Source organism: Solanum stenotomum, chromosome 10, assembly GCF_019186545.1.
Source record: "Solanum stenotomum isolate F172 chromosome 10, ASM1918654v1, whole genome shotgun sequence".
Taxonomy (NCBI): domain Eukaryota; kingdom Viridiplantae; phylum Streptophyta; class Magnoliopsida; order Solanales; family Solanaceae; genus Solanum; species Solanum stenotomum.
In genome coordinates, this window is record NC_064291.1 from 2,659,220 (window position 1) to 2,674,843 (window position 15,624).

Consider the following 15,624-nt stretch of genomic DNA (forward strand, 5'->3'; position numbering starts at 1 on the left):
TGTCTGTATAAATTGAATTACTACTTACCAATCTACTGTAATTTTGATTTTGCAAACAGGAAGGGCATTTTTGTTGACTGCCATGAAAATAGCTTCAAAGAAACCTCATTTTTTCAAACCAATTCAGCCAGGTTACAAGCATGGTATTGTGAGTTATCCTTTTAAAAAAAAAATCATCTTTCCTTTGTTTACTACTCGCTTTGGTCCCAATTTATCTGACATATTTTGACAGATACAAAGTTTAAGAAAGTAAAGTAAGATTTTTGAAAGGGGAAAGTTTAAAGTAATTTTTTTTCCAATTATAGAAAGGTGGCATTCTTTTTGGATGAACTAAAAAGAAAAGTGTAGATGTAGTATATGTTGCATGTATGATGATGTGGAGGTGGAAGAATTTATCCCAGTAAAATTTGAAAGATTTAGTTTTTTTAATTGGGGCTAGTTTATGTTGTACTGGCAGAAAATCCCTATAGGTTTCTTGAAGTATTTAAAGGGACTCAACCATATTAAACATGTAATACTGAGAAGTAGAGGTAAAAAGTGCCTGGTGAAGGTGAACGGCTGGCAATTAGGAGAGGGTTGGGGAAAGTTTGCTAAGGAGAATGGTTTGCGATTGGGAGATTTGTTGATTTTCAAACATGAAGGAGACATGGAATTTGAGGTTTCCATCTTTGATTCAAGTCATTGCGACAGAGAGTATGCAGAGTATCTGCAGGAAGAAGAGGGCAATAATGTTGAAGAGACTTAAAAGAAAGTGGAAAAAGGTAACATCTTTAGAGTCCATTAATCTTAACATAAGTTTCAAATAGTTTAGATTAATATCTTAAATAGATGTCTGGGGTGGCTGTTTAGATTAACATCTTTAGAGTCCCTTAATCTTAAACTCTGTGCAGAAGCCGCTACTCACAGCTCGTGGGGTCAATCTCATTTTGAGTGCATTGTTAGACCATATTCCGTTTCAAAGGGTTTCTTGGTAAGTCTCAAAACTCATTTCCCGATAACACTTCAAGAAATTTCAGGCTAAAGGGAAACATTTGCACCATTTTGTCTTTTCCCTCGTCTGTTTATTGGAGTTATTTACAGCAAAGTATGAAGCATATCATATATGCAAATTGTTATAAATCATTTCAGCGCCTTCCTAACCAATTTGCAATGGAAAACGGTCTCTTCAACAAGAAATGTGGTCTGATTATCAGAGACGAAAGACAAAGATCGTGGAATTTAAGGCTTGTTACCTATGATTCAAGTGTCCGTGTATTTGGTGGATGGAGTGACTTCTGCGCTGTGAATAACTTGAAGGGGGGAGATTATATGATGTTTGAGGTTGTTGCTAATGGAGAAAAACCTATATGGAAATTTCACTGTAAGTTTAAGCAACATCTGTCTTTTTGTCAACGATCTTTTTACTTTGATATGTACACTATGACACTATATGGCATCTTCGACCAAATAATTTGGTGTTGGTTCTCCAAACTGTAAAACATGTTCTTCACAAATAACTGCGCTGTTAAAAATTTGCCCAACCAAACAGTTGAAAAATTTAATATTGTACTTTCTTTTTTTTTGCATTTTACTTCTTATAACAAAGTGCTGCCCTTGGCTCATGTTTATGTATTGAGACCTCTAAATTAAAGGCCAGCTGTTGCAGTCTCCATTTGGATAAATTTTCATATTTTTTTATTTAAAACCTTCAAAGAAAATTCATGTGGATTAAACAATATTTGTCAAATAGTATCAATTAAAGTACTTTTTCTTGAAATGAGTGTAACAGAGATGCATAAACTAGTTCTGTAGAAGACCTTTGCGGTGAATGTGTGTGTTTTGGTTAGTTAAGATGGTCATCGGTAAGTTCTTTCTAGACCGTCAGTTTTTGTAACTGTTTAAACATGTTGCTTAAAGAGCATGAAATACAATACTTTTAACTAGGGACTCAAGCTTGTTATGGATTCTATTTTGATGGCCTTTCTGACACCCTAAGAGGAACATGGTTGAAATTGGAGTTAAACCTTTTGTTGGCACTGCTAGAGAAATTTCAGCATATATGTTGTCTATTCAAGTCTAATTTGCTGACTAAATTTCTCTGGTATGCTTCAGCAAAGACTTGAGAAGTATTGAATAAAAATCTATGTGATATAAGTATTGGTATTTTCCGATGCGTTTTGTGAAATCAAATGGCTTGATGAGTAGAAGTGAGATGATTCTTGTCGATGAAAAGCAGAGATCATGGTCAGTGTGGCTTGGGCAAATGGAAAACCACTTTGGAATTAAAAGGGGATGGCCACAGTTCAGAAAAGCAAATGGTTTTCAAGAAGGAGATACTTACAAGTTTGAACTCACCAACAATGGCACAATACCTATAAGTCATATGAGTATTGCTTTATTTCTCTTTAGTTTCATGACTATCCTGTGTGATATGTTGTTATTTTTCCTTTTTGTCCCTTTTGTTATTAGAATATGGGAGTTATTGTGAAACCAAAAGTAATTTTTACTGAGATTTTTGAATGTCATTTAACACAATTTTGAAGGCTTCAAATTGTATTGATTGTACTGTTAATGGTCAAATTTTTAGCTGACCTTGATTGGTTAGAGAGTAAATGGAGACTGTTGAAGTAATTCTATTTCTGATAGTCAGTGTGTGAATTTGTGCTCTGTGTGAGAGTGCAAGTCCCTGTATTGTGTACCAAAAAAACGATTTTTATTTTGTGTTAATATTGTATCATGTTGTATCAAATGTCCAAACAATTGCTTACCAAATTTTCCATATAAAAGGTCTACCTTAGACTTCTATGGTTATGTAAGTAAAGCTTTGTACAATTCAGTCTAAGAACTGAGTCTATGTTTTGTTTTGAAAATTGTAGGTAAATATTCTGGGAATTAAAGATGCCAATTGCCAAGCAACACAGAAGTCATTGTAGATGATATGAAGCATTTGATGATGGGCAAAGAAATTAGCATGTGTTGTACTTTTGTTTTCAAAGTATCCATTTCATGCATGATAGTAATTAGATTATGGTAGCCTTTAGATCCGTGAATGAGAAATGAAGAGATGTTGTTCCATATCGGAGGAAGGAGAAGAATTAGTTTGGAATAAATAGAAAAGAACTTCTCTGTAACTTAATGAGTTGGGAAGAAGGCAAACATTTTGTCATCGCTCAGCTTGAATTCAGAGTTGGATTATCTGATTGATTGATTAATTGTTGGAATCGTTACACCTTTTCATCACAATAAGTCAATACTTATTTGTTAGTTATATATACTACGACATTGCTTCAGAATTTGTTATGAATTTTTGAAATATATCTCCTCTTTCTCTAAGCATTGTTTTCGAAAGAAATAGAATTGTGTGCTTTGTTTGGTCGTGGCACTTGATTTATGTTGGAATTTGAAGTATTGTTGTTCCAACACAGGTAAATTTTGTTTTATTTCTAAAGACATAGATTCATGTGTTTTTTCTGTGTATGTCTTACCATTGTATTTCAAAGACTAAAATTATTGTGATTTTATATCTCCATTAAGAGATCAAGATCTCTGTAATTCTTTACTCGTCTTTGAAGAGTTGTTAATTGGGAAACATAGAATTCTTTTTTAAATGGACTAAAAAGGAAAGCAAGACATTCTTTTGTATCTTTTTCTAGTGTTTATTTGGGGCAAGTTTGTGTTATATTGAAACAACCTCTCTACCTCCAATGTAGACATAAGGTCTGCTGCGTACACTCTACATTCCTTAGAGCCCTACGTTGGGTATGTTGTTGTTAAGTTTGCACTGTACTGCAGAAAATTCCTATAGGTTTCTTAAAGTATCTGAAGGGACACGATCAATATGAACATGCAATACTGGGAAGGGCAGGTAAAACGTGGTTGGTGAAGGTGAACGGTTGGCGATTAGAAGAGGGTTGGAAAAAGTTTGCTAAGGAGAATGATTTGCAATTTGGGAGATTTGTTGATTTTCAAACATGAAGGAGACATGGAATTTGAGGTTTCCATCTTTGATTTGAGGCAGTGTGACAGAATATGCAGGTATCTTCGACAAGAAACAGGATGCAACAATGTTGAAGAGATATCCAAGAATTTTGAATTCAAAGGTAACATCTTTAGGTCCTATATCTTTTGCTATTGGTGATCTCCTCTATGTTTCTAGGGGCTTAGTTTATAGTTTTCTAGTACTTTATGATTATGTGTTTAAGGTATGCCGGGGACCTTGTACACGTAGACATTACTCAATTATGTTTAGAGGCCTTATAGATAGACAGTTAGTTGTGCTTTAGTTTGGACCTTCGTGTCCTTGTTAGTAATTTCAGTACTATAACTTACATTATGAAAAGTGTTTCTTTTACGAGACTTGTCTCTTCGAATGTTTTTAAACTATGTTTCTGCTCATGTTTAGTGCTATGTTATGGGTATGCTCGAACTAGCAATGGCATCGAGTGCCGGTCCCACCTAGGGTCTAGGCTCAGGGTGTGACACTTTTTTTGATATGTTAAAAGTAACAAGTAAAAATGAACTAATGGAATGTAGGGGAGGAACAGATTATTCCAATCATGATTAAGGCAAGAATCAATTAGATCTCGGTCATTAATATTAAATTATGATAAGTGTGTTCAATTCAAGCAATAACTTGGCTAATCATGATTAAGGGAAGAATCAATCCGAGTTTACAGTTCATTGACGAGAAATTTTAGTTTTCTTGGAGGATCCGCTTAGTAAACCCTAAACCCATTTCTCATCAATACTTCTTTTTTCCATTTATTCGGAAGAATTCCGTTTCTTCTCCACCGATCCAGACCGGTCACTTCTGAATCAAGTACAGGTAAAATGAGAAATTGGGAGGAGATTTCAAGATGGAAAATCGAACCCTCACCATCAACATGGTGAAAGTTCAAGTAGTCAATTAAGTGAATTACTAAAATTTCCTGACAGTGGTTATTTCCTTTATTGAAATTCTTTCGTTGTGTCTCTATAAATTGTATTATTACTTATCACTCTATTGCAATTTTGATTCAGGACTAAGTTTTTCTTTGAGACCAATAAGTCATCTAGTGACTGCGATGAAAATCGCTTCAAAGAAACCTCAATTTTTCAAACCGATTCAGCCAGGTTTCAAGCATGGTCTTGTGAGTAATCCTTTCATGTTTTTTTTTTTCCATCTTTACCTTGTTTACTATATGTTGCATGTATGATGTTGTGGAGGTGGAAGAATTTATCCTAGAAAAGAAAAAACACAAAAATTTGAAAGCAATAGTTCTTTTAATTGGGGCAAGTTTATCTTGTACTGCAGAAAATTCCTATAGGTTTCTTGAAGTATCTGGAGGGACTGAACCATATTAAACATGCAATACTAAAAAGGACGGGGAAAAAGTGGCTGGTGAAGGTGAACGACTGGCGATTAGAAGAGGGTTGGGAAAAGTTTGCAGAGGAGCATGATTTGCAATTGGGAGATTTTTTGATCTTCAAACATGAAGGATATATGGAATTTGAAGTTTCCATCTTTGATTCAAGTCACTGTGATAGAGAATACGCAGAGTATTTGCAGGAAGGAGGCAATAATGCTGAACAGACTTTCAAGAAAGTGGAATTCAAAGGTAACATCTGTAGAGTCCCTTAATCTTAACACAAGCTTCAACTAGCTTAGATTAAAAACCAACAAATAGATGTCCGGGGTGGATGCTTAAACTCTATCATGTGTTGGTGGTAGTCATTTCTGTCATGTTCAATTTTCTTGACATGGATTTGTCTACAATCTAACCCTGTGCAGAAGCTGCTACTCACAACTCTAGGGGTCAATCTCATTTTCAGTGCATTGTCAGACCAAATTACATTTCAAATGGTTACTTGGTAAGTCTCAAAAACTCATTTCCCCTCAACACTTAAAGAAATTTCAGGCTAAAGGAAACATTTGCACCATTTTATTTTTCCCCTCCTCTGTTCATTAGAGTGTTATTTACAGCAAAAGTATGAAGAGTATCATATGTGCAAATTGTTATAAACCATTTCAGCGCCTTCCTAAACATTTTGCAATCGCGAACGGTCTTACCAACAAGAAATGTGGTCTGATTGTCAGAGATGAAAGACAAAGATCATGGAATTTAAGGCTTGTTGCCTAGGATTCACGTGTCCGTGTATATGGTGAATGGAGTATCTTCTGCGTTGTGAATAACTTAATGGAGGGAGATTATATGACATTTGAGGTTGTTGCTAATGGAGAAAACCTTATATGGAAATTTCACTGTAAGTTTTCTTATTTAAGCAACCTCTGTCTTTTTAACAACAATCTTTCTACTTTGATATATACACCATGACACTACATTGCATCTTCAACAAAATTATTTAGTGTTTGTTCTCCAAACTGTAAAACATGTTCTTCATAAACAACTACACTGTTTAAAATTTACCCAACCAAACAGTTGGAATTCAACGTTGTACTTTAGTTTTAGTTGCTTTTGCTTGTTATAACAAATTGCTTCATTTTTCGTAGGCTATAATCCAAAATAAAGGGGCCCTTGGCTCATGTTTATGTATTTAGACCTTTAAATTAAAGACCCTGTCGCAGGTTCCATCAGAATATATTTTCAATTTTTCATGTTTTGATATTTAAAAACTTCAAAGAAAATTCATGTGGGATAAACAATATTTGACAAATTATATTGATTATTCTTTTTCTTGAAAAGAATGAAACAGAGATGCATTAAATAGTTCTGTAGAAGACCTTTGCAGTGAATGTGTGTGTTATGGTTACCAAAAAATGGTCTTCGGTAACTGCTTTCTAGACCGACAGTTTTTTCTAACTGTTTAAACATGTTGCCTAAAGAACATGAAAAAGAATATTTTCAACGAGGAACTAAAGCTTGTTATAGATTCTATTTGATGGCCTTTCGATACCCTAAGAGGAACATGGTTGAAATTGGACTTAACCTTTTGTTGGCACTGGTTGAGAAACTTCAGCATGCATGTTGTCTATTCAAGTCACATTTGCTGACTAAATTTCTCTGGTATGCTTCAGCAAAGACTCTTGAAGACTTCAGAAGTATTAAGTAAAAATCAACTTGATATAATCATTCTTGTATTTACTTTTATGTGCAAACCAATGTCCGTTTGGATTTCTGCATTAATGTTGCAACTATCATGTGCATAACAATTTTTTCTTCTTCTTTTCTTGGTTACTTTAAAGAAATAACACGTCTTAGGCATGAGAAATCAGACGTGACTACTCCAATATCGCAAACACCAGCTTCAACATCTGCTGATGCCAACCCACATTTCATATCCACTATCAAACCTTACACCTTCACAAAAGCTCTTTTGGTAAGAGTGATCTGAACAAATTTAGTAAAAAACTTTGCTTATTTTTGTTTTTTTTTGTGATAATGCTGTATTGGGATAAATTTGAGCAGTATCTTCCCATGGATTTTGTAAAATCAAATGGCTTGATGATTAGAAGTGAGATGATTCTTATCGACGAAAAGCAGAGATCATGGTCAGTGTGGCTAGGGCGAACTGGACATCAATTTGGAATTAAAAGGGGATGGACACAGTTCAGAAATGCAAATGGTATTCAAGTAGGTACGAGTTTGAACTCACCAGCAATGGCACAATACGTATAGCTCATGTGAGTATTTCTTTTATCTCTCTTTCGTATATGTTGTTATTTTTCCTTTTTGTTCCTTTTGTTATTAGAATGTGGAAGTTATTTTGGAACCATAAACATCTTCTTACCTGAATGTTATGTTAACTTTAAAGTTGCACAAAATCTTGAAGGTTTCAAATTGTGTTGATTGTACCGTTAATGGTCAATTTTTAGCTGACTGGTTAGAGAGTAAATGGAGACTGGAAGTTATTTTACAGTCCCTCTGTTTCAATTTGTTTAGCTAGTTTTGACTTGACACAAAGTTTAAGAAAGTAAAAAAGAGTTTTGAATCTTGTGGTCATAAATTAAAGACATGTAGAATGTATTATCATATCCTTTAATCTTGTAGTCGTCTTAAATATACCAGGTAGAAAGTTGAAATTAAAGAGTTGTCAAAAATGGAAAGAAACATTCTTTCAGAAACGACAAATGAAAAGTAGGGCAAACAAATTGAAACGGAGGGAGTATCTGTCAGTGTGTGAATTTGTGCTCTGTGTGAGCCTACAAGTGTGTGTATTGTGTACAAAAGATTTGATTTTTATTTTGTGTCATGTTATGTTTGATTATGTATCAAATCTCCAAACAATTGTTATCAAATTTCCCATATAAAAAGGTCTACGTTGGACCTCTATGGTGTTATGTAAAACTTTATACAATTCAGTCTCAGAACTGGAGTCTATCTTGTTTTGAAAACTGTAGGTAAATATTCTGGGAGTTAAGGATGCGAATCGCCAAGCATCACAGAAGCCATTGACAAGATAATATGAAGCAGTTGGTGATGGGCAAGGAAACTTGCACTGAAGCAAGTTGATGTTGGTCCTTATAGGAGGAAAGAGAAGAATTAGTTTGGAATAAATAGGAAAGAACTTAAAGAGTTGGGAAGAAGGGAAGCATTTTTCATCGCGCAGCTTGGATTTGGATTTCGATTATCTGAGTGCTTGATAAAATTCTTGGAAGCTATTCCAATATTGGTAAATTTTGTTTTGTTTTGGGAGGAAATGATTCTTGTTTTAGTAATTTGTTCTAATATGTTGTTTATTAGTTATTGCACTATTATGTTGTTGTCTTTGCTCTCTTCTGATAGATTTTGCACCATTTTCTTGTTGCTTACTGCCTTTTCTTGTTGTCTCTTTTTTCTTCACTTGAGTTGAGGGTCTTTCTGATTCAACCTCTCTACCTCCACGAGGTAATGGATAAGGTTTGTGTATATTCTGTCCTCTCCAAACTCTATTTATGGGTTTCACTGTATATGTTGTTGTTGGGAGGAAATGATTCAATACTTCCAGTATTGTGAGGAAATCAAATTCTTTAAAGGTAGAGTAAATTTTGTGGGCTCAATATTATTTCAAGGTTTGTTTATGTTGTTGAAACTAGGGGTGAATGTTTGGATCATTTAGATTGGATATGAAAATTTTGATTTTTAGATCGAAGAAGTTTCAATCCAAATATACTCGGATTGAATTGAATTTTTTAAGTTTGGTTTTGGGTACGTGGGGTTTTTAGGTTTGACTTTTGCGTCTTTCGAGGCAAGTTATAACAATTAACATTCTCAATTTACCTAATTGTTTGCTTAGAATGTAATTGTTTACGGATAACGAGGTAACCTTGTCAATCATGTTATGTAATTTCATATTGGAATTAATACTATAATGAGTAAGGTTGTGTGGTACGAATATATTAGACCTTTGAAAATTGAACTTACTAGTACTCCTTAAACATGTGTTTGGAATATTTTTTTTTTTAAAAAAACATTCAAAACTTTGTTTTCATTGTTTTTTTCTTTTTTCAAATTTACCTTAAAATTTTTATTATTATAAAAGTAATCTTATTTAAATTATGTTTCATGTTTAAGTAAATTCAAATAATCAAATAATTTTTATAAAAATTATTAACACAAACAAAATTTCATCTTCAGTTTCAACTTCAAAAATCTATATATAATATAAAGCCAAATGTAGGCAAGGATGATGTGGCACCTCTCTAAGGCCACCATTGCTATTTATCTTTTTTCTCATTTTTTTGACATTTTTCTCTATTTTTTCTTATTTTTTAATCAAAGAACTAATCACATTCTATCCTATTTATTAAGTTTCATTAAATTTTATAACAACCATATTAATTNAAAAAATAAATAAGGTGACCAAACTATTTATAACAACATATAATACTCTCTTCATTTACTTTTACTTGCCACTAATAGATTTTTATTTTTACTTGTCAATTTTGTCATATTAAAAAAAAACAATTATTTATTTTCATGTTTTACCATTAGCATTAAATACTATTCTCCAAATCATTTTTCAACATCTAATATTAACATCAACTAATAGGGATAGTATTGTAAAATGCCTAAACTAATATGAGATCTGATCAACGACATTATATTATTGAGATACTAACGTTTTAAAATAAATTTAATTGTATATTTTGAGGAAAATGATAAACAAATGGACCCACACAACTTTCCATGTGTTCAAATTTCTCTTTGGGAAGCTGCAAATTGTCATATGCTTTTACAGTCTACACTGCCTTGAAAAGGTGTCAACAATTCCATTATAAGTTGAAATTTCATTAAATTGTTGAAAATTTAGTGATTTTTCTTAAATGTGAATTGCAAAACAGAAAGAGGCATTTTGTTGATTGCCATGAAAATTCCTCCAAAGAAACCTCAATTTTTCAAACCCATTCAAAAAGGTTTCAAGCATGGTCTTGTAAGTAATCCTTTTAAGTTTATTTTTTCTTCTAATATTTCTTTTATTTACTATATGTTTCATGTATGATGTTGTGGAGATGGAAGAATTTATTCCAGAAAAGAAAAAAAAAACACTAAAATTTGAAAGCTATAGTTCTTTTAAGCATTTTATAATTGTTTAATTGGGTAGAAAATTAGTACAATTTCAGGTCCTAAACAAAAGCATAATAGTAATGGTTTGTTTCAATTTGTTTGTCATATTTTGACTTGACACGAAATTAAATGAAGTAAAGAGATTTTTTTGAATTTTGTTGTCTTAAATTAAATATATGTCAAATTTACCAAATTGTCCTTTAATTTTGTGGTATTAAACATGTCAAGTAAAAAGTTGAAATTAAAGAATTTGTTAAAAAAACAATCTTTTTAACACAGACTAAAAAGGAAAGTAGGACAGATTAATTGAAATTCAGATTTATTTGGGGCATGTTTGTGTTACGGTGGAACAGCCAATATTTACCTAGGTAGGGATAAGGTTAGGGGTGGTAATTTGGCGGGTTGGGTCAAATTTGGGCTGGGCAATTGAGTCAAGACCCAACCCAAGCGAAATTTTTGTGTGTTGAAACGGGTTAGGTAATGAGTTATATAACGGGTCAAGACTCAAACCAACTCAATTTTTACTAAGCTTAATTGTTTTATATTTTCTTTTAAACAATGTTATTACCTAATAAAATTATTATTTTTCTTTATTATGACTATGTATATATAACATATCTTTTTTATATAACATATCAAAAAAAAATATATATGACATATCAAATTGAAGAAAAAGTTTTTTAAAACTATTTTGACAAGATTTCTATGAGTCAATCGGGTTACATATCAAGCCAATTTTTAATGGGTTGAAAATGAGTTGAGCTAATGAACCCGTCCAAACTTAAACGGGTTGGGCAGGTTGCGCCGGTTGGATATGATTTTGTCAGCCTAAATAAGGTCTGCGTATGCTCTATCTTCCCTAGACCCCTACACTGGGTATGTTGTTGAATTTGTGTAGTACTGCAGAAAATTCCTATAGGTTTCTTGAAGTATCTGAAGGGACATGATCAGCATGAACATGCAATACTGAGAAGGGCGGGTAAAACGTGGTTGGTGATGGTGAACGGCTGGCGATTAGAAGAGGGTTGGAAAAAGTTTGCTAATGAGAATGATTTGCAATTGGGAGACATGTTGGTGTTTAGACATGAAGGAGACATGGAATTTGAAGTTTCCATCTTCGATTCGAGTCATTGTGACAGAGAATATGCAGAGTATCTTCAACAAGAAGCAGGATTCAATAATGTTGAAGAGACTTGCAATAAATTTAAATTCGAAGGTAACATCTTTGGAATCCCTTAATCTTAACTAGTGGTGTCCAGTGGCGTAACCAGGATCTTTACTCACTAACGGATTCAAAATATGAAAAGTAAACACACGAAGAAGTTAAAAGAGGTTCAACATTTACACATTGTAATGGGGTGGACGATTACGTGCTATTCATGTTTTGATTGTGGTAATTTTTGTCATATTTAATTTTCTTGACATGGATTTCTCTATGACTAACAATGTAATAGGAAAATCGAACCTCTGCATCATGTCATCAGGCGAGGCGTTCCCCTGTGCAGAAGCTGATACTTACAACCCTTGCAGTCTATCTCATTTTGAGTGCATCGTCAAACCATATTGCGTTACACATAGTTACTTGGTAAGTCTCAAAACTACCAAATTGGAGTTGTTTACAGCAAACGTATGAAGCGTATAATCATATGCATATGTTCAAATTGTTATAAACCATTTCAGCGCCTTCCTAAACTCTTTGCAATGGAAAACGGTCTCTTCAACAAGAAATGTGATGTGATTATCAGAGATGAAAGACAAAGATCATGGAACTTAAGGCTAGCTACCCACGATTGTAGAGTCCATCTATTAGGTGGATGGCGTGAGTTCCGCGTTGCGAATGACTTAAACGAGGGAGATTATATGATGTTTGAGGTTATTGCTAATGGAGAAAAACCAATATGGGAATTTCGCGGTAAGTTTTTCAGATTAAAACCTCCTCTTGTTTGTCAATGATCCTTTTTCCTTTGTTATGTACAATATACCATGACATTATATTGCATCTTCGACTAAACTATTTTCTGTTTTGTTCTCCATACTGTAAAACATTTTCTTCGTAAACAACTATACTAATAAACCAAATAATCGATAAAAAAGTAATGTATTACTAATAAACCTTATTCAGTACTATTCTTGTACACCCAATCGAACGACCCCTAATTGTTATAGTTTTTTCATGTTTGATTACTCGACGTGAATTTATCACAATTACTCTGTCACAGGCAAACCAAACCCCAACATCGTGTCAACAAGAAAGGCTTTTCCGAAGGAAGAATTTGCTACTTGCAGCTCATTTGGTCAATCTCATCTTGAGTGCATTGTCAAGCCGTATTGCCTTTCAAGAAATTACTTTGTGAGTTCGTAAAGAAAACATCTGCGTCATTTTCTTTGTTTATTGGAGTAATGATACAGCGGAAACATGAAGCTGATGATATATATGTGCAAATTGCTATAACTTATAAACCATTTCAGCGTCTTCCTAGAGGATTTGCTCGGGCAAACGGACTCATCAATAAGAAATGTGGTTTGGTTATTAGAGATGAAAGACAAAGATCATGGAATTTAAGGATTGATACCTATGGTTATGGAGTCTATATTGCAAAGGGATGGCGTAAATTTCGTGTTGAAAATGACTTGAAGGAGGGAGATTGCATGATGTTTGAGGTCGTTACTAACGGAGAGAAACCAATATGGAAATTTTATGGCAAGTTTTCTCATTTAAGCTACCTCTTATTTATATAACAACATTATTTCTTTGTTATATGTACCATGACACAAATTAGAATCCATAACAAGTCATGCATTTTCCTGTGCAGGAATGGCCACGCACAAGCCTTTTGGTCAGTCTCATTTTGTATGCATTATTAGACCTTATTGCCTCGTCAATGATTTCTTGGTAAGTCGAAAATTTACTTCAAGAATCCTTTGCAAGAATATCATTTTTCCCCCTCTTTGTTTCTTGGTGTAGATATGAAGTATACCACTCTTTGATTGTATGTGTAATTGATTTATAAACCGTTTCAGTACATTCCGACAAATATTGCTCTTGCAAATGGTCTCATCAACAAGAAATGTGATTTGATTATTAGAGATGATATAAGGGAAAGGTTGTGGAACGTTAAGTTACGTTCTTTTGGCAGTAGTGTATGTATCAAGGGTGGATGGCGTGAATTCCGTGATGCAAATTGCTTTAAGGAAGGAGATTGCATAATGTTTGAGGTTGTTTCTAATGGCGAAAAAACAACATGGAAATATAATGGTAAGTTTCCTCATTTAAGCATCGTGTTATCTTTTGATCATCTTATATTCACATAAGCTATGACTCTGTTTGGTTTATATATGTCACAGATGAAGCAACTTTTACTTGAATAGTCGAAAGCACTTTGCATTCTAAGAGAACATAATTCCTTTTCGTTCAATTTCTTTGGAGGTGTGCAGATGCCCTAGTAAGGAGGTGCGAGAGGTTAGATATAGTGGGTATGGGGAGAGGTAGAGGTAGGCCGAAGAAGTGATTAGACGATAGGACATGGGAGGGTATGGATGATGCGGATTAGGGTATAAGGTCAGTAGGTAGTTGAGGTTTTGACTAGCTTTTTGGTGGGTATAGGCTTGGTGGGAGTCTGGGAGCACCGTGTCTGTCGTAGTATTAGTTTTATACATGTATTATCTTGAATTTGATATCTATTATCATTTGTTGTCTATTGTGTTTCAGTTACCGCATTAGCTTCCCTTATTAAATTTGTTTTGAAAATTATAGGTAAAAATTCTAGGAAGGATGCCAAGCATCAAAGAAACCAATTGACAAGATAATATGAAGCAGTTGGTGATGGGCAAGCACTGAAGCAAGTGAATGTAATGTTTTTGGATCTTGTACATTTTGCCTATGATTGTTGCTTGGACTCTTCAAAATTGTCGATGCGTACTTGTCGTATCCTTTAAAAGTAATGCATTTCTGATAGATCTGGTACAAGTGCAGCAACATTTTAGGAGAGTCAGAGTAACAACATTTTGCTAAATATGTTGTATGATGTGTCGTACCATCTTATTTTGCTTTCTCTGTTTCATTTTACTTTGACCTTTTTATTAATAATAGATTTTTCACTTCCTCTGTCCAATTATACTTGTCCGTGGTTGATTTTGTACTTTTTAGAAAAACTATAATTAGAATGACAATTTTATTATATCACCCTTTAAATATAATAAATACAATGTTTTGAAAAATGTAATAGAGAAATGATTATAATTAATGATAAGGGCAAATTAGGAACAAGTGTAAAATTATTCATTGATTTCGTAAAGTGGACAAACATTATTGGACATTTCAAAATAATACTCTACTATATTAGACAACTATTGTTGGACGGAGATAGTATTTGTCATTGCACAAAATCAATACATAAATGACATTATTCTTTCTATTTTCGTTAAGAGTTATTTATTAACGTTAAAAGTATGAATTTGAACAACATAGAAAAACTAAATGATTAATTCATGTTCATTGATCAATTTAATTAATTAAAAATAAATTAATTTATTTTCATTTATTAAAAATTTGACTTCAAGAGATTATTAAATAAGAATATAATGATAAATTTACTTATTTTTTAAGAGATGTGAAATATAAACTGATACATAAATAGAAACAGACGAATTATCTATTAATCAGTGAAACACCTGTTTACCATGTGAAGAAGTGGGGCCACGTGTTTTCCATTGTACATAATTCTTAATTAATATAAATATATACTTCCTCCGTCTCATTTTATGTGACAATATTTGATCGGACACGGAGTTTAAGAAATAAATGAAGACTTTGAAATGTTTACCAAATTGCCCTCTAAAAATTAGATTTCACTTTTCTCTCTCCTCATAAATGTATTGGAGTATTATTTTAAAATTAAGTGGGACCAACAAGGATAAAAGAGAAATTNCAAATTGCCCTTTAAAAATTAGATTTCACTTTTCTCTCTCCTCATAAATGTATTGGAGTATTATTTTAAAATTAAGTGGGACCAACAAGGATAAAAGAGAAATTATACCTTTAAATACTTACCATATTAGGAAATGTGACATTCTTTTTAGAACTGACCAAAAAGGAAATTGTGTCACATAAAATGAAACGGAGGGAGTATATTAAAACCCTTTTATTTTATCAAAAAAAATA

The 15,624-nt window shown here is 33.1% G+C and overlaps 1 protein-coding gene and 2 pseudogenes across 1 annotated transcript; all 3 read left to right on the forward strand.

Moving 5' to 3' along the window:
* Window positions 1–53: 53 nt before the first annotated feature.
* On the forward strand, window positions 54–2,102 carry LOC125841654 (B3 domain-containing protein REM5-like; annotated as a pseudogene).
* Window positions 2,103–2,136: 34 nt separating this feature from the next.
* Window positions 2,137–8,671, forward strand: LOC125843361 (putative B3 domain-containing protein REM15; annotated as a pseudogene).
* A 1,534-nt stretch (window positions 8,672–10,205) lies between these two features.
* LOC125841655 (B3 domain-containing protein REM10-like) lies at window positions 10,206–14,529 on the forward strand (the record flags this gene model as incomplete). The annotated part of the gene is made up of 8 exons (XM_049520818.1): window positions 10,206–10,329; window positions 11,362–11,679; window positions 11,918–12,048; window positions 12,144–12,375; window positions 12,683–12,813; window positions 12,933–13,124; window positions 13,680–13,719; window positions 14,218–14,529. Coding segments are annotated over 8 exons (1,221 nt in total), but the record flags the coding sequence as incomplete, so codon positions are not given.
* Between the last annotated feature and the right edge of the window lie 1,095 nt (window positions 14,530–15,624).